This window comes from Sander lucioperca, chromosome 12 (genome assembly GCF_008315115.2).
Source record: "Sander lucioperca isolate FBNREF2018 chromosome 12, SLUC_FBN_1.2, whole genome shotgun sequence".
NCBI lineage: Eukaryota > Metazoa > Chordata > Actinopteri > Perciformes > Percidae > Sander > Sander lucioperca.
Window position 1 is genome coordinate 25,238,884 of NC_050184.1, and position 19,860 is coordinate 25,258,743.

At 40.4% G+C, this 19,860-nt stretch overlaps 1 protein-coding gene and 1 long non-coding RNA gene across 3 annotated transcripts in view; both read left to right on the top strand.

Annotated features, from left to right (window-relative positions):
- Positions 1-215: 215 nt before the first annotated feature.
- Positions 216-8,769, top strand: zgc:158828 (probable ATP-dependent RNA helicase DHX35). The gene is made up of 21 exons (XM_031316678.2): positions 216-309; positions 735-862; positions 978-1,070; positions 1,445-1,522; positions 1,643-1,747; positions 1,834-1,895; positions 2,231-2,300; positions 2,454-2,513; positions 2,909-3,021; positions 3,112-3,208; positions 3,370-3,528; positions 4,494-4,704; positions 4,893-5,017; positions 5,306-5,360; positions 5,523-5,713; positions 5,814-5,891; positions 6,037-6,166; positions 6,363-6,444; positions 6,575-6,646; positions 6,817-6,928; positions 7,075-8,769. Exons 1-21 carry the CDS (start codon positions 219-221, stop codon positions 7,111-7,113), a joined length of 2,151 nt encoding a protein of 716 aa, XP_031172538.1. The 5' UTR covers positions 216-218; the 3' UTR covers positions 7,114-8,769.
- A 1,060-nt stretch (positions 8,770-9,829) lies between these two features.
- The window catches only part of LOC116062122, a 37,522-nt gene continuing 27,491 nt past the window's right edge, over positions 9,830-19,860 (top strand). For both annotated transcript variants that reach the window (XR_004107885.2, XR_004899027.1), the window contains exons 1-2: positions 9,830-9,987; positions 12,994-13,099. This is a non-coding gene — a long non-coding RNA (uncharacterized LOC116062122). The remainder of the gene's footprint in view (positions 9,988-12,993; positions 13,100-19,860) is intronic.

The following is a 19,860-nucleotide window of genomic DNA, read 5'->3' on the forward strand; positions in this document are numbered from 1 at the left end:
TAATATGAAAAAAAATAATAACATAAAATAAAAGTATAATAAATATGTACCAGTATTCAGTTTATTTATTAGTGTGTTGTTACTTTGTATAATTACTGTATTTGGATACAGTGAATTTTGTTGGCACCTGCTGGAAAACAAAGAATTTCAGCTAACTTGAACCTGCAGTTGCAGATGTATTCGCATCGACATCATTCATAAAATCTAGGAACCAGATCATGACGTCGTCTACGCGGAAAGAAAAAAAAATATGTGACGTAGAAACCAAGATGGCGGCTCCCCTTTCCACGATGAAATTTTGGAAGCCGGGTAAGGACGGAAAAAAAGATTAACTTAGGCATTAATGTAATTGTTTCGGGTATATATTTATTAACGTGCAGCTGCCAGTAAAGTTCAGTCAGTCTCGGTTTGGCTTTAGCCGCGTTCACAGCAGCTGCGTGATCTCTGCAGCCAGTTGAGTTCAGCCCGGGTAACGTTAGCTCTGCGGAATCAAAGTATAACCTGCCAACATAAAACGCACAGGCTATGAGGCTGAAAGTATGACAGCTACGTGAATATATGCGATCAAAATTGCACCAGTGAAGGGCTTTCATCGCTTATAGGTCCTTCGTTTTAAGTCAGGGCATTGCACTAAACCCTGGCTGGCATCCTACCAAATCTTCAGCCAGCTTAACGTTACATTTAAATAAAACATCTTATCTTCACCTTCACCTTCACTATATGCCCTGCTCCAGGGTCTGAGGCTCCGGGAATCTCAGAGGAGCGGGAGCTCAACACAGAGACAACCGGCTCCCCCATCATCTTCAACCCGCACACAGCCCTCTCCATAGAGAAACAACGACAGAAACTCCCTGTTTTCAAGGTTTCACATCGCTTCTGAGCATGCATGAATGTAACGTTAGTGTGGGAAGTGGGTTGAACTCGGTCTAGTGTGTACTGTCTGTCAGTGAACTTTTTGTTCATTGTGTCCTATTCAGCACAGAAACAATATCTTGTACTTGGTGGAGAGCTTCCAGACTGTCATCATAGTTGGTGAGACAGGATGTGGGAAAACAACGCAGTTACCTCAGGTTAGTATAATTTCATCCATGCAACATTTTGGCACCACTTTAAAGAAAAAAAAAAAAAAGTGAAATGAGTGAGAACTGGTATACTGGTGTCCATCATTTGTTATCCACCTTTTTAAAAAAAAAAAAAGCAAAATACCCTTAAAGTCACATAAATCTAACAGCCGAAGGCGCAACATTGCCGCAGCGGACTGATACCCTTCATGTGGCTTAACTACCACAGTGACCTTGGCTTGATGCTTACTAGCCTCTTTTTTTAGCAGGATTTGGACCACATCAGCTAATTTATGCAAAGTCTGCTGTTCTGCAACATCAGTGTCTCTATCTCATGCTCCTTTTTTTTGATCTACCTATTCCTTTCATCTGACTCCTTTCAGTACCTGCTGGAGGCTGGCTGGGCGACGGAGGGGAAGGTGATTGGAGTGACACAGCCTCGCCGTGTGGCTGCCATCTCTGTGAGACCTCTCTTGATGTCCTCTGTCACACTTTGCCAATGTCATTTCACTGCAATACATTTACTTCACACTGAAGGACAGGTGCGAAATTCTTTATTTTTCCCTCTCTCTTCCTGATAGGTAGCTAACCGTGTAGCAGAGGAGCGGGGGGCCCTGGTGGGACATGAGGTGGGCTACACCATCCGATTTGATGACTGCTCTGATCCCCACGCCACAAGGATCAAGGTATTTTTCGCCACGTGTGAAGTCTTCATTACAAGCTGTCCCGTGTTTGGTTCCTTTCTGTACTTAATTGTGCCTGTGTGCTTCAGTTCCTTACAGATGGCATGCTGGTGCGGGAGATGATGGCTGATCCTCTTTTGAAAAAATACAGGTATGTGATTGTAATTAAAGTGTTGCATAAGCTGTTTTCACAGCAGATATTTTGACATTTCAAGAAAAAGCACAGATACTAACAACAGTAACAATTGTTCTATTCAAGTGTCCCAGTAAGACGTCACAGTGTGACAGTTGAGCAGCTAAATGGTGCTGAAGCAGCTAAATGGAATTCAGCGATCATTCATTTTATTATTTACACCTGTGCTTTTCTGTCAAACATGTCTTCTGTGAAAAAGGTACAATGTTATTAGATTTGTGAATTTGTTTGTGTTATCAAAACTGGGTTGGACTCTTTGTAACTACTGTTTTTTATTGTGCTGTTATCCTCAGTGTGTTGATGCTGGACGAAGCACATGAGAGAACCATGTATACAGACATAGCCATTGGTCTACTAAAGAAGGTAATTCCAGCTGATTCTGTCAGTGAAACAAATTCAACTTTACTATTTCAATTTATACTTTACTAGACAAGAAAATAATCCTAGAAAGTTCTTTTCCAACCTGACAAAACTTCTCTGTTCCCACTGTTTTGTGTACTCCTAATTCTTCTACAGATTCAGAAAAAGCGGCAAGACCTGAGGCTGATTGTGGCCTCTGCCACTCTGGATGCCAAGGTGACTGCATCATTAAGATGAACAGATATGCTTTATTAGCGAGAACAGAGAAACAAAGACGGATAGAGGGAAAATGTCAGGTCAGATCACATTGTACTGACATCTGCGATACACTGATGAAAGACAGACACAATCAGGCCACGACTGCGCTCAGCATTAAACAAGTCAGCTGAAATGCCATATCAGACATCTACTGTACTTTCGGTTTAACAATATTTTATCGACACATGCAAATTATTTAGTTATACTGCAGTAGTAAGTTGCATACTTTTTTATGATGTCAGATTGAGGGCAGCCAAAGTATCACACTGCTTTGTTGCTGCGAAACTATTCATGATCAATAATTGCCTCAGTAGTGTTCCCTTTACTAACTGTGGTATCACCTTCATCTGAAGAAATTCCACGACTTCTTCAACCTGAACGAGTCCGGAGATCCTAACAAGGACACGTGTGGAATTCTGACAGTGGAGGGACGTACCTTTCCAGTGGATGTCTTCTACACTGTCAGGTAGTCGACACACATAATCCAGTCTGAGGAAATGGTGTATCAATTGTATAATTTGCCTTTAACTCTGAAGTGTCTTTTGTTTGTTCTCAGTCCTGTCCCAGACTATGTGAAGGCTACAGTGGAGACAGTGCTGAAGATCCATGAGACGGAGGATGACGGAGACGTCCTGGCTTTTCTTACTGGGCAGGTTAGTGGCCCTTTCTTTACTATAACTCAACCTTTATTTGACAGAAGGGTGTAGATTGCATATAATTACGCTAGCATCCCGTTTGTTATTTTATTACTATATTGTAGCATGGTCAGTCGTTCTTCTATTCTGATCATTGTCCCTTGTATTTTTCCCCTTAGGAAGAGGTGGAGAAAGTGGTGTCCCTTCTGCAGGACCAGGCCAGGTCTCTGTCACGATACGGCATGAAGAAACACCTGAGAATTTTGCCCATGTACTCTGGTCTACCTTACGCTGAGCAGATGAAGGTCTTTGAGAGGACGCCCAACTCTGTTCGCAAGGTATCATGTCATTTTATAGTCTGAAGTTTGCATTTCCACTATTTGGTATATATTCCAAAGTCTAAGCAAAACCGAAAAGCATCCCAGTAATCAAACTGAATTGTCATTAAATTTCATGTCTTTCATTCCACTTGAATTGCTGAGATGTGTGCGGCCATTCAAAGGTCAAAGCCCATAATTGTTGCACCTCTCAAAAAGCCCTTTTATATTTTTTACAAAGGTATTTCTGGGCTATATATAAAATGGCAGAGATGCTAATTAATTACACACAAAATTACATAAAAGCATGACTTCCAGATATGGCCTGTATTAGGGGTGTGCAAAAAAATCGATTCACATTCGTATCGCGATTCAAGCTCTACCGATTCAAAATCGATTAATTGAATTCCAAAAATCGATTCATATTTTGTATTTATTTATTTATTTTTTATTGTATGTCTACTGCAATCACATGGGAAAAGTAACTACATTTACATACCGTTTTTTTTTTTTCTTTTTTAAGATTATGTTTTTGGCCATTTTCAGCCTTTATTTTGATAGAACAGCAGAAGACATGAAAGGGGAGAGAGAGGGGGATTGACATGCAGCAAAGGGCCGCAGGTTGGAGTCGAACCTGGGCCCGCTGCGTCGAGGAGTAAACCTCTATATATGGGCGCCCGCTCTACCAACTGAGCTATCCGGGCACCCGTGAATCGTTTTTTTAATCGAAAATCGATTTTGAATCGAATCTTGAGCCTAAAAATCAATATCGAATCGTGACGTTTTCTGAATCGTGCACCCCTAGCCTCTATAGCTGGTAAATCAACCATATAAAGTAAACCGACACCGTTCTTACAGAAAATGATAAGAGAGCTACCACATTGAGTTACACTGTGCAGTGCAGGTGTCAACATGAGAAACAATAGCTGGTAAAATAGCGTAATTAACAAAATAAATGACTTTTTCCTGTCTGATGTTTCTTCCAGGTTGTGGTGGCCACGAACATAGCTGAGACCTCCATCACCATAAATGGAGTTGTATTTGTCATTGACTGTGCATTTGTGAAGCTGCGAGCCTATAACCCTCGCACTGCCATTGAATCACTGGTGGTTACTCCCATCTCCAAGGCTTCAGCCAGCCAGAGGGCTGGGAGAGCCGGACGAAACCGACCTGGGAAATGCTTTAGACTATACACAGGTATGTATGAGTTTGCAGGAATAGAAGAATGATGGTAAGTCTTGTAGAAGATCGTCTGTGAGAGACATTTGCATTGGTAACATTTGTGGCAAAGTGTTGTAGTTTTTATCCACCTCCCTCCACCCTCTCTGCCTGTCACTTTGTCTTTCCCTCCCTGCGTTTCTTATTGCCTCTGTTCCTTTCATCAGAGGAGGACTTTGAGAAACTGCCTGCCTCTACTGTGCCGGAGATGCAGCGCACCAATTTGGCCCCTGTCATTCTGCAGCTCAAAGCATTAGGCATTGACAACGTGCTGCGGTTCAGCTTCCTTTCTGTGAGTAGCTTCTTTGCATCCACAGGGTGGCTGTGATGTGTTCACCCACCGTGAAAGGAATTGTACTTTACATTTTAATTAGCCCGAATGGGCCCTGGGCGCTGGGGGAAAATGCATAGAAACCATAAAATGAATGCAGTCATTGTGTGTTTGGGCTTTAAAAGATGTAATGACAAGACTTCCCAAGGACCCCCAGATTCTCATTTAATTCTGTCTTTCAGAGTAAATATTGTAATTGTTGGACTTAACATGCATTTTCATTTGTTTTTTTTTTAAATAATTGTGCAGCCTCCTCCAGCTCAGACCATGGTTCAAGCTCTAGAGCTGCTCTACGCTCTGGGAGGTAAGAATCAAGACTGGCAGCAGGGTGGTGTAGTAAAAAGGGAAGCCGTCCTACAACTACATGTCTAGTGTTCCAAATCCTGTGTCGGCAAACATCTACGTACAAGCTAAGGTGTCCTTGCACATGAGGTAGAATCTTAACCAGTTGTGTGTCTTTTGGCAGGTCTGGACCATTACGGACGTTTGACTGATCCCATGGGTGTGCGGATGGCAGAGTTTCCTCTCAGTCCCATGTTTGCCAAGATGCTCCTCGAGTCAGGAAACTTTGGCTGCTCCAAAGAGATTGTTACCATTGCAGCAATGATGCAGATTCAGAATATATTTGTTGTGCCGTCCAATCAGAAGAAAGCTGCTGTAAGTGAAAAACGGGCTTTCAAACGGCGCATCTTGTCTATTTTGCAGAAGTGCTTTGTCAGCATAACAATTATCCCATTTTTGCTATCTCACCCTGCAGGCCCGAGAGCACAGGAAGTTTGCAGTTGCTGAGGGAGACCATCTCACCATGCTGAATGTGTACGAAGCATTCATTAAGGTATAGCGTGTGTGAATATATGTACAATGTTTAGCTCTGTCGGCGACAGTGATTACTTGAACACTTGGGGCTTGCGAACTCAGCACAAGTCAGGGTAAAAGTTGACTCTGACCAAGACTATGAAACCCTTTCCTCTTTCCTGCAGCACCAGAAAAGCTCCCAGTGGTGTCAGGAACACTTCCTCAATTATAAGGGTCTGCTGCGGGCTGTGACTGTACGAGAGCAGCTCCGGCGTCTCATGAACAAGTTTAAGGTGCCACGGACTTCAAGTGAAGGTTTGTATGTGTTATGTAACGTGTGGGGTTGTATCATCCCGAGTAGAATGAGTGACATGTAAAGACGAGGCAGCGACAGTAGCTGTTGTTTTTAATCATATAAATGTTTGCGACTTTGAATGCACCCTTTGCGTCACTGTCATGACTAAATTGAAATGGTAATTTGACACATTCATTGCTTCTTTGTTTTGCACAGGTGACCCTGATGTGATCTTGAAGTGCATTGTATATGGGTTTTTCGCTAATGCAGCCCGCATCCACCATTCTGGTTCCTACCGGTGAGATTACTCTTTAGCTGTTTGTTACTCTTTTGTTAGATATCTAACTTTTCCCAGCAAAGGAATTATTTCAGTATTCGTCCACTTTAAAAATCACACAACTCACTCTCGTATACATTTGCTCTGCCAGGACTTTACGAGACGATCGCGAGCTTCACATCCACCCCAACTCTGTGCTGTTTGGAGAGAAACCTCCAAAATGGTCAGTGCATTTTCTTTCTACAGCATCGTTACTACTGTGGTTTCTCCCTTATTCTTGTACATTTATGGTGTGTAGAGAATTTGCATACACTTAGAGTAGAAATGATGCTCTCCGACTTAAAAGTGTTTCCAAAGCTAGACTTAAAGTATCTTACGTTGTCTCCTTTCCAGGGTTGTTTTCAATGAAGTGGTGCAGACGGCAAAATACTACATGCGCGATGTGACCGCTGTGGAGTCGTCCTGGTTGGTCGAGTTGGCCCCTCACTTTTACAAGCAGGCCAAGGTAGGTCACAGAAAGAAACGCCATACTCCAGCTTGTCAGTTTTCGTCAATGTAACTGTTGGGAATGTTCTGAAAAGGTCAGTTCACTGTGGCTGGAGCTCTAGATACATAGCTGTTTAACATTAACGGTGTTCTGTTCTCTTTCAGCATGGTTCACTGGCTAGCAAGAGGTCCCGGGTCCTCTGAATCTTACCATCTCTTCATCGTGTTAAGACAGGAAGACTCATTGCATTAAAAAGAGAAACACCCTCTGAAATTGCCACTGTGCCCCTCTCCATTTCATTGTATATAAAAGTGTAATATATATTTGTTGTCCATGTCCACCCGCACAACCCCTCCACACTATGTGGCCATGCTAGAATGGGATTAAGTGGATACATTGTTAGCGTTGAGATTAACAATTCAATTCAATTCAATTCAATTAACACATTGTGACTTCAGTTAAAAGCATCTGTCTTTTTTGGCAGTGATGTAGTTTATATGTGATCTGCGAGAGTAAATAGTGATGAATGTGAGATGAGACCAGGCTGTGTCTGACCACTTTCCAGTCAAGTATGGCCACATAGTTCACTTCATTCATACTTGTACATAGTCAGAGCAGGCTCAGGTCCAGGGAACGGCTCGTGTGCCACAGGCCCCGTCCACACCTGGTTCTTAGTTTCATTATTTTTTTAATTGCTGTATTTTTCTTCTGCATGATAAATAATGGAAGACAATGGTATGTGAGGATGATTCCCTTTGAGAGACTTATAGCTTAGTTTTTTGGGTAAATTTGCTCCCGCCCCATAGCCTGGGTTTAGCCTGGTTTATAGCTTTATGTTTTTAACTGGTTTACTTTATTTCTTAACTCTCTGTACCTTCACACAGAATGTAGTGGTATATATTTTCAGGAAGGAAACATGTCTTTATCTTTTTGGTCTAATAATGATACTGTGAAAAGACTACTTTTTATCCTGGTTTTCCACTGTATTGTCACTTTATTACAGTCTAGCGCCGACATAGTGGCCTTGTCACCACTCTGTGCCAATTTTTCTTTATAAGCCTATTTCACATTTCACCCAAGCATTGTAAATGAAAAGCTGTGAAAACAAAAATGAAGTGCCATTTGTTCCTGTGATGACATAAAGTGCATTAAGAGCCTCAAAGAAACAGTAGCATTTATCCGATTTCAGCCGTCATAATTGCCTTTCTTCTTACGATTTTTGAGCAAGAACTTATTGTACTTTTTGTCCCATTACCATTAACATCATCAACCAGGTGTTCAGAAAAATGGCCAATTATTTGTGATTTACATTCCATATTCACTGCATGTGTTCTGCATTTCCCGCTTTTGTTTTCTTTATGGTTTTGTTTTTCTTCAGAGGTATTTGGCCCTGACAACGTCAGTAAGCAGTATATTAAAGGTTTGTCATTTGCTTTCAAACAAGTAAGGTCACTGTCACCAAATGTTCACTTCTGCCTGCATGGTTTTTTGTAGATCTTGTTCTTGAGGTTACTACTGTAGGTAGATTCAGTGAAACTGTAATCAAACCACAGAACAACTCACCATTTCGTAAATAGGTAAACCAACTCAAATTAAATGGATATACAAATGGAGTACCTTTGCATGTTAAATGGTACTCTGATGTAGACGATAAACATCACACATTACGATCACCTTGTAGGACTTATTGCAAATGAAAACACTGACATGTTTATCCTCGTTTTTGCTGATACTGAGTATGTATGCAGCCAAAGCAGTAATCTGTAGACCTGTGTAATTGCTCACCTTTGAGATAAAAACTGTCACCTGCCATTTATTCCTCACATCCTCAAATAAAGCCTTATTGGTCATGCACTGAGTGTTAGCTTTTGATACATTTTTTCCACACTGAACTACTTAGTGTACTTTGCATGCAGTGCAACTTTGCCAGGAGGTGTCAGTGTTGTACCACAAACTGTGCCCACTTCGAATGATTCCGAAGATCGGGAAGAGGGTATTTGTGAGTGTCTGTATGTATTCGTTCCCCTTGTGATAAGTCTGTAACTTAAAAATGGTTGTTTTGACTTAGATTTCCATTTAGGGATGCAGGATGATGAACATGCTGTATGGACCTACCTGCAGTGATCTATAGCACAGCAAATTGATATTTGTACACGAATGTGAGAATATGTCGACTGCAGGGTTAGCCATTTAAAGATCCACTTTTATTTTTCTCATAATGTGTTCCTGTCAGTGCTGTTGCAGCTCAAGAGTTCCAGGCCTGCTGTGGACACTTTTGTTTGGGAATATGCAACACTAAAATACAATATTAACTGACTTTATAAGGGTCCTGCTTTATTACCTAATTTTAGGCCCTGTCTTGAGGTCCTTGTGTCAAACTCTAGTTTTAAGACCCTCATTATTTCAGTTTTGTGCTCAAAAGTTGCATACATTTAATCTAAATTATTGTATATAATAACAATTTTAGAGATACAATCTGGGGCCAGGTAGTATTCTAGCATAGAAAGACTGTGTTGCAATTACTATGTTGCAATTTTGATAATTACATTATGCACTATTAAAGCACAATTAAAAACTTAAAACGTTAAGGTGGCTTATGTATTTTTTTTTTTACCAATCCTAAGGCTTGCAGAGGAACCTAGTGTGAAAATCTAGTTTTGATACCTTATATATTTATTATGTGTACATGGTACATTCAATTATCACACACTGGCAGTGGTTCTTGCCCACCAGAGGGCAGGTAAAGCTCCCTGCAGCAGTTCAGACTGTAGGAGTGCAGACTGCTGCAATACACCTCGCAGCCATCAGTGGAAGCACTGAGCACATCGTTGCTAAGCAGCAGAGTACTAAAAAAGAAGAATAAAACGTGCCAATTTACCTGCGTGGGCGTGGCACCAAACTGTCTGCTGGTCCCTGAATGTGTCTATAGACTGTATATTATTAACAGTCTATGATAATAACGTCTTTTTTAACGTCCTATTTTAAACGTCCGTCAGTTGGTAGTTAACGGACGTGTGTAAAGTGTGTGCTTTACCAAAGTTGATCTTAACACAAATGTGCTATGGGAACACTATAAGGTGTGTATGCTAACAGTTTATTTAACTGACAGATTTGGTTTTCAAGTGGACCATAGTCAGCTAGCTAGCTAGCTATAGTTAGCTACTAGCCCTGTAGTTTGATACCTAGCTGACATTTTTTATTGATTGCTGTTTCATGTAATATTGTTACTGCCTGATGCTCCATATTTTGTTCAATATTGAATGCTTTATGAAAGATATGACAGAAAACAATTACTCTCCAGAACAAACTTAAATATGAAGACATATTTTTGTTGGCAGTTTGTAACTTACCAGCCTATGATTTCACAAACCAGTTTGTTTTAGTCTGTGTAAAAATATAGCTGTATTTTGAGAGGTACCTGTAGTCTTGCCATCAGTTTCAACACAACGGTTGTTTACGCATTTGTTTCAACTTAGTGCACTTAGGGCTGTTTGTTTGTGCCAGTTGATTTTTTTTTTGGCTTGCTATTTCGGCAGACTAACTTTTTTGGTGCATACTTAATATTTTGAAATTGGTTTCTTATCCAGCCTCGGTCCTCCTTTACACTATTTAGGTTTAGCATTGCACTTCAGTTGTTGGTAAATGCAGCTGCTTCTTGTCAGCTATCAGAATCGATTAGTAAGTTATTAAGAAAGATATGGAGTTTTCATAGTTGAATGAACTAGGGAAGGAGATAAAAGGCAGGGACAAGTCCTTAACTACATGCCAAAACAGGTGTCATTCTCAGGAATTGGATTATTCAGACACATGCATCCCGCTATTCACACATATCTAACGGAGAAGGCATTCATTTTTTTTTTACCATAATAAAAGACATCAGACGCAATATAATCAATATATTGTTGTTGGCTATAAGTTTATTGCCACCACTTAGGCTATATATCGTAGCTCATTGCTATCGGTGTGTGTGAACAGGTGAATAAGAGGCAAATTGTAAAGCGCTTTGGATAAAAGCCCTATATAAATGCAGCCATTTACCATTTAAGATAAGTGGGCATTTCAGGAGATGTGTAACTCTGCTCTCCCAGCTTACGGTTACTCGCTTTTACCCCCGGTCTTTGATGTCTACGGTACGGCTTCTTCTTACCCCACTGACCTACACATATATTTTTTTAACAATGATTTTTATTGTTTTCTCGTTCTGACCTACACATTTACATAAACAGACTAAAACAAACAGAGAAAGAACGTGTGGTGATGCCTGCTCCCACAGAGATGGCTAGAAGCATTCAGAAAATTACAGAGTTGCATTTTTCTGTCTGGTGGCACAAGCATATACTTAAATAAGGACAAATAGTAGTATGGCCTATTTTTTGGGCGACAATACAGATTAGCGCCACCTGCTGTTATGGAGATGTTTTACGTCTCGCGCACGCACAGAACGTACGCTCAAGTCGGCATCGCTTCGGTGTGTTCCGAGACACTTTTTTTACCTCGGGGAGCCGACTGATCAGTCGACTGTCTTTTCTGCCGACGCTCGGCCATCGGGTTGGTGTGTCAGAGCCTTTAGACACGGAGAATGACAAAAAAGTTGAAATGAAGTTATTAACAGTTACTGGGCCCCATTAGTATGATGATTAACCTTTAAGGCCTTTTTTCAAGTGGCTAAAATACGTTTTGCTGCTGCCCCCATACACAGCAGTACATTGCTTAGCTTCCGTGCCAGTACTCCTGTCTGCTTCTCCAAAACTGGGGGTGTGCCGACCGCCATCTACTGAAGGTAATACACTGACTATGGACAAGTATATCATATAACTCACTTAAAAAAAATCCAAACTATCCCTTTAATTCACTATAACGAATGTGTGGTTAATTCAGTTCAAATCTCTTTAATCTTCAGCATACCTACAACACAGCATCTCTTACCCTCCATTAACAGAGTACAACAATCTGTAGTGGATATTTTGGCTTCACTTTTGCACAGTGGGAGTAAGTGGAGACACGTCGTCCATCTTTTTTCATAGTCTATGCCCTTCACTTTCAACAGAGTACGACAATCTGTAGTGCAGATATTGGAAATAATGGTTTGCCTCTAGAGTCAATTAGTCAGTCATGGTTATTACTTACTACCCAATTAAACTAATAAGGCATTCACTGTATAAATTGAAAACAATGCAAAGTGGAGCCCTCACATTAGTCAGTCATGACTAAATATCCCACTTACCTAAATATCGTGCAAAATATGGATCTTCCAATGCACATGTTTTCTCCCAGGGCTTGACAGTTGCCTGGCTACCTCAGGGAACCAGATTTGGGTTACCGTCAACCAGTTGGGGTCAGGTCATGCAGCCACTTTTCTTTCTTTTTTAAACTGCATATATTGTCCATGGTGATCTGTTGTCCAGGTAAATGAGAGTTCTGACTAATTGATTTTATTCTGTCTGAATTGTTGAGTAAAAGTTTGTGAGTGTGTAGACAAAAACAAAATTAAGTTAAAACCCATAAATCAAATAACTTAGACTATAGTGCCCTATCTGAAGCTGCTGAACTCAAGCAAATAAAACTTGAACAGATCGATAGGTTTGCTGCAATGCCTGTGTAAAGCACACCTTCGTCAGTGAGATGCCATGTTTTCCGGTTCCATGGAGCACATTGTGAAGTGCCACAGAACTGAATAAACAGGAGAGGGCAGCTTAAAACAATCGGAAAGTTGCTTAGTGCGTAACCTTTTAATACATTTTCTCTATCATTTATTTTATTTAGTATTATTTGTGAAAAGCCTTATTCTCTGTGACATCCAGTTAGTGTACCTCCTGTGTCTGTAACAGTGAGAGAGAACCAACAGAGACATTTGTGCTGTGAAAGTATTATTAATCATTCTTGATATCAACTTCTGTTAAGATATGGAGTGCAATTGCACAGCATCATGGACACTGCAAATATAAACATTTTATTCAAACAAAACATGACCACCAAGCTTTAAGCAACCATGAAATCTGTCATGAGCCCATAACATAGTTTGGTTACTCACGGTGTCTCAATATGGGAATTGTCTTATGTGGCTTGTATGTCCTGTATTTTAGGTATCCTCAGTGAATGAGACAATGCTGCATCTGTCTCTGTGTCGTCAGACGGGATATGGAAGGAGGCTCTTCCTCACCTGATGTCTTTACTGAGTTACAAGAACAAGTAAGAGAAGTAAAGCAAATTGTCTTCTTTTGTTTTTCAGTTCCACTCAGTTGCCCATTAATGTTGTGCAACCACATACATGCGAGTTGACAGCCGGAGGTATCAGTGATTAATCGCGTGCATGTGACTCGGACGAGGCAGCAGCTTGAACAGGTTGCACGTACGTGGTTGAGTGTTCCTCACCATATTTCAGTGTTGTCAAAAAATCATTGACATGTTCCATCCAATTCAAAGAATGTTTAACTGTTTTAAAGGGTTTGATGGGAAAGCAAGTCAAGTATGACTTGTAATTACCCCCTGTTCAAAGTTTGTACATGTTTTGACAGAAAACAGTGTGGTTAATATTTCTCCCCTCAATGAACAACCCGTAATAAGTGATTTCCCCCCCCAGTTTTTTGATGATCTTGTTTGTTGAAGGGGTTCACAGTTGATCTTAGACTTCTATTTCCTTCATGCCACATATGATAACTATGACGATATATACCCCTGAGACCATATAACTGCTATTTCCCTTTATATTTTTGGTTGTGTTAGGCCGTCATGTGAAATGTGACAAACCAAGGAGCAGGACTGCTTTATGGAAATATAGGATTTTTACATGATTTTTACATAAATGTGATAAAGTATGTTGATTTGTCAGGTATTTAATTACATGGATTAGTCAGGAAACAGACATTCCAGTCTTGTTATTATCTACATCAACTGTTTCTCATTATTATTTTAATAAAAAAAAATATATATATATATATATTTGACTTTTTCTAGACCATGTCATATACCATATCATATCATACCATGATAAAGGATTGTATCCATATGACCCACTTGTTTGTCAATGTAAGTATGTGCATGAGATCTCATGAGTCAGCAGGAGGGGCTAGGAGGCACTGCTTGGACTTAATGACAGTTAAGCATATCTTTCCTGGCTTGTACCCTGGGAAAGTGATAAGCATATATATACTGTAAAAAAAAAATAACATGCACAACACCATATTGATTTATACTTTTATTTAGAATACTTTATAAGTGAATAAATAAGATACATTTGTGGTTACTTAGTGTCCTTTGCTGTATGTATTGGTTAAGCAGGAGATAGAGAGAGAAAACGATTTTTGCATTTAAAATCATGAGTAATTTATTATTTAATTATTGTACATTATTTTACAAATCCTCTTTTTACCTGGCTATATTCATTAACACAAAAATAACACTGTGCTCTTGTACATGGTGTGTGGATGTGATTATCTCTCAGAGCATTTTGAACATTGAACGAGAGGCTCTATTTCCCAGTAGCTGTATGCATGAAAAAAAAAAATCCAAGAGATTTCAAGCATGTGAGGAATTTCTACGTTTGGGAGGGAGGATGCAATCAGTAGCATGGGACTCGCAGAGGCCTCCTCGGGTGACAAATTGAAAGTGTCTCGGTCTAGTTTATAGCCCTGATCAGGTCAAACGAAAAATATTGGAGGTCTGGGTGAGGAGACAGGCCCGCCTGGTGCAGATAAATGGACTGATCATTTCTTATTGAGAAACAATTCCTAAAAGGTAGTTTACTGTGTGACTGGGGAAGCGGCGAGCGGAGAGCAGAACACGCACCCACTGCTCCCTCCCTGACCCTTCCTCCACTGCCGGAATTAAATGGATAGAGAGAACGCGTGTTTCTGATGGCACTCCTCCGCCAGAGAGACACTCCATTTGTTATGAAGTAGGGGTTCTGATGAAGTGTAGGGAGCTCCTCTTTCTTTTTCCCCCCTTTTTTTTTATCCTTCCTTTCTAAGGCACTACAAGGCCGGCCTTCAGTCTGCTTCACATGAAATGGATGGAAGGAGCCGATTGAATTTTACACTCCCCTGGTCATGATTAATGTGTTTGGTGTGGGGCGTCTTGGCAGTGAAACTCCACTACCACTAGCTGGTGCTCAAGCTCTCCCATGGCTGTTAAAGCAAGGCAGTTTTGTTCAAGAAACCGGTCCTTTGATAGCCCACAACCCCTTCAACTCCTCTCCCCTTGTGTTAATAGAAAATCTCTGCTCTTGCCCACTCACTCGTTATTACTTCACGGTCAGTTTCTCAGTGTGCTCTGTACCCGGTGTTACTTGGCAGGCTGTGCTGTAAATGTCAATTTATCACTTAACCCATTGTTTAAGGGTGAGAGGCCTATTAAAAGATGCCAAGTCATGTTATCGGATTCTTTAACAGATGATCATGGTGTCAGTTTACTTATTCAGACTTCATGCATGGACCTAAAATTACACCAGATTTCCAAGAGTGGACCATTTGTCTTTGAAAACTGTTTTTATTGTTATTAATCTCTTATGGTAGGTTAAAAATGTTAACAGCAATGTTGTAAGTAATGTGTAAAGTTCAAATACGAAACAACACAGAGAATTGCCAATACGTTTCTATAAGACATAAACACAGAAGTGTCAGAGCGATAAGATAATTGTATTATTCTGTGAATTAGAAAATTAACTCACTATCGTGACCTGGACCCGTCCAGCTGCAGCTGATCCAGACATCTTCAGAGTATCTGATGATAAGGGAGCCATATTTAATGGCAGAAAGGCTGGGGGGAACAGACTGGATTTACAGACGTGCCTTAGATGAGAGATCAATTAAGAGGTAACTGAGTGGATGAGCCAGACTAAGCAGGAATAGGAGCAGGTTTAATTTTTCATAAATAATGTACAGTCTGTGAAGAGAAAAGGAGATAGAGGCAGTGCAGCCAGATACAAGTTCGATCCTTCTTTTTTGTAATTTGTTTTCTCCAATATTCAGACGGAGTTTATTCCAGTTTATCTTTAATGTCCACACCATATTTTGTTTCAGTCATAATCTTGTTTCCTCATCACTGCTGTTCCTCTATTTCCACATTATTTTTGCCATCTACTGTACGAACATCAAATATCAAATGTGTTTATACAGTTATAGCCCAATAGAAGCCCTTTAAGTGGATTGTGTGTTGCCCTGCTGGAAGTCCCAGTGCATCCTCGTCCTCAGTTGTCCAAACCCTGCGTTGATCATCAGGACTTCGGCGGATGATGGATGGAGCTGTCGCGCTCCAGGTTGTCATAGCATCTGTTGCATGGTGCTCACTGTATCCTGCTCTGTCGATGCTTGCATGCACACAGCTGGGTCTCCACCTCTGTTTGTGTGTGGGCCATTTGGTGGGTGATGATGGAAAATGAGAAACCCAAACCCACCTTTCAGCACAAACCTCCTGAGTAGGGGTGTGCAAAAAAAATCGATTCATATTCGAATCGCGATTCAAGCTCTAGCGATTCAAAATCGATTCATATTTATATATATATATATATATATATATATATATATATATATATATATATATATATATATATATATTTTTTTTTTTTTTTTAATTGTATGTCTACTGCAATCACATGGGAAAAGTAACTAACTAACTTTTTTTTAATGGAGAATAGTTTTTGAATCGAAAATCGATTTTGAATCGAATCTTGAGCCTGAAAATCAATATTGAATCGAATCGTGACATTTTCTGAATCGTGCACCCCTACTCCTGAGGTTTGAATTTATATCTGTCTAGCATGCTATAGGTAACAAGGTGAACTGGTATCTCTCACCAAAAGAGGTGATCCAGGCTCCTTTTCGCCTGACCTAAGCTGACTTTTAACAGAATGGGTGTCTATGGTTGAAATGGTTTAAAAGTGGCCAGGTCCATCCTGCACTTACGTTTGGTGGGGGTGAAGGTATAGAGGGAGAAGAGAGGAGATAACTGGAGATAAAAACAATGGGAGAGTGACGAAGGGAGGGATGGCTGAATGAGGGAGAAATCAATAGGAAATCAGTGTTTGGGGAGGGCCTGTCGTTTATCAGGTGACACGGTTAAACAGCGTTAAGGCACTAAAAGTGAGAAAAATATAGGCCATCCCCATGCTGGTATTGATCACAGCGGAATGTGGCTGCAGAAGGCTGAAGCCACTAATAAAATAAGACGTATCTGAGTGGGAATCAGCCAGGGATCGATGGGCACGGTGATCAAGGCCAAAAACATCTTCACTGGGATTTAAGCTTGTTCTGCTGTCCTGTGCCCCCTTTACACACCTCAGTATGAGCAAGGGTTGGTGTGAAGTGGTGGGGTCACTTAGAGGCCCGTTGGGCTGGACTTACCTGTACTATAGAGATTTATGGAAGAGAGAGTGGGGTAAAAGCATGACTTGAATGAGAGAACTTGAGGGATGGAATGAGATAGTCAAACCTGGCTCTTTATCTTCCACATGCTTTGATTTATATAAAATGTAAGTGCTTTTTTTCCAATCTATACTGTAAATTTCATCTGTCAGTCACGGTGATGAAATGTCTAATTTACACTGGCATTTAGATCCTTTATTCACTACTTTGTGAAAACTACACCTTCAGGTCTTCATCAGGTATGCCAGTTTCACCATTACACACCTGGATTTATATAGTTTCTCTGATTATTTCCTTGCAGATTCTCTTCAGATCTGTGTCAGATTGGATGGTTAGTGTTATTGATTGGCATTCTTCAGGGGTTCTTATATTTTCAGTGGGCTTCAAGTCTGGGTTTTGGCTTGGTGGACTTCACAAAGTTGTGTGTATTGGATAGCTGTTATGTTGAGATGTCAACCCCAGTCTGAAGCTATATGTGGTCTTCAGCAGTTTTCAAGGACTTCTCTGTATTTGGGTCTGTGTGTCTTTCCCTTAATCCAGACGAGCCTCCTTAGTCCTTTTAGTTTAATTTGCCAAAGGGGTACTCCAATCATTCATATGCACAATTAAGTATTTCTTTCTGTTTTTATTTGTTTAATTTGAATACATTTAGGAAGAAACCTTTCTGTTATGCATGTGTTGAACATAATGTAAATTGTTAAAACATGTTTTCAATCTGTCATGAGGTATTCTGTTAATAGCAAAATAGTTTGAATTAAATATGAAACAACAAAAATTGAAGGGGTTTTTAGGTTTGCCTCATCAACTGTTAATGGTGCTCTTCTGTCAATAACAATAAGAATCCTGCGACATCTCTCACTTTCCTTTCCTCTTTATCTTCATACGCCCTCATTTAAAAGCTGCTGTGTTGGTGTCATTATGCAAGGAGTTTTGTCTCAAAATGGCCCATAACAAAGAGAAGAAACTGGGTAATCAGTTGTTGTGGCTGATAAACATCTGGCAGTCGTCATTTAACGAGTACATCAAGGCATAGAAAAGTAGGGGTTTAGTATTATTCCAGCTTCTTACTTGGGTTTGAGCTTGGGAGTAGTGGTTTAAATAGACAGGATATCGCTACACAGACCGCTGTTTTCTAACTCTTTTCCAATTCCTTTGCCGTTTTCTCCTCATTTATTGCACACCAGATGGTGCAAGAAGGATTCTCTGGAACAGATATGATAGCAGAGGTGCTAACAGAGAAGTTGAGGCCTGTGGTCCAAAGGGACATTCATTCCAGTAATTTGAAAATCTCCTCCATTGTTTTTGTATGCATTTACTTCTTCATAAACAGATGTCAGCGGGCTAACTGTCCCCAAGTGTGAATGAGGACATTGGATGTTCTTTGTCTTTGAACCCCCTCTAGACCGTGTCTGCTTTCTGTACTCTATATCTTTCAACATCACATACATAACACTACAAAAACATTCAAATGTGTACAAACCCCTGGCCAGCTGCTGTAGTTCTTGGAAAGTTCTGGTCACTGGACGTTCAATCTTTCAGCATGTTGATGTGTGAGCAGCTATGCTATTCACAGGATTTAGAAGGACGTTTCCCGTGTTGAGCAAAAATGCCAACTGGCTAGTATAGTTCAGAGGCAGTGTCACTGGATAGCAGAGGGCATGACGAATAAATCTGGAGTTCAGGGTTTTTTTGTCTAGGACAGGGAGGTTACATAGGCCATAGAAGACTTATGGAAATACTAAACACCCAATTACCAGAATCAGTGTCAGTAATGGAAATGTTTTTTTTCTTTCATCTCCTTTTTTTCTGCGCATCCTACTGTAGTATGTTGAACAAGTGCTACAAGTGAAAGGCGACTGAGGAGAGAGCAGAAGTGTGACAAATAGCAGCAGATCATGCAGAAAATGTGCAATGCTAAACATCAGTTACTGCACATGGGCGAAATGTTGTGTTTGTGCAGTGTTTGCTGTCCAAGGAGTTCTGGTGGGGAAGTTTATAAAAAAAAAAAACAACAACAAAAAAAAAAAAAACAGCATTGCTCTCACAGCTGGGAACTTGGAATTGAATACATGGCTTCCTTTTCACAGTTTAAAAAATTATGTTGAGGAGGGCAGAAATTCTTGCTGGGGTTTTGAGTTTTTTTTTGATGTGTCGTGATGACGATTATGAAATCCAATAAAAACTAATTAGGAAATTAGGAAGAAGATCAATAAAGTTTGCTCTGGTGGAGCATGCTGTTTGTGTGTGTGTCTCTGTCTGTGTGGGTGTGTGTGTGTGGGTGTATGTGTAGGTGTGTGGCGATCAGTTTCTTGTCGAGCCCCTTCTGCCCAGGGAGTGTGTTGCCGCTTTGACCCGGCCAAAGCAATTGTTACTGATACTCCTCTGTGGATTCAGTGTGCTCTACCCCTGTATGACTGTAATTTATATTTTGTTGACTGCTGGTTTCTTCGTTCATGTGTAATCTGATTCCATGGGTTCTCATTTTTGCTAATTCCATCTTCTAATGTTACACCTAATGTACCCTGAAACCTCTTTATTGCTCTTTATTGCTCCAGCTTTGCTTTACTTACTTAATTTATTTATTTAGAGTTG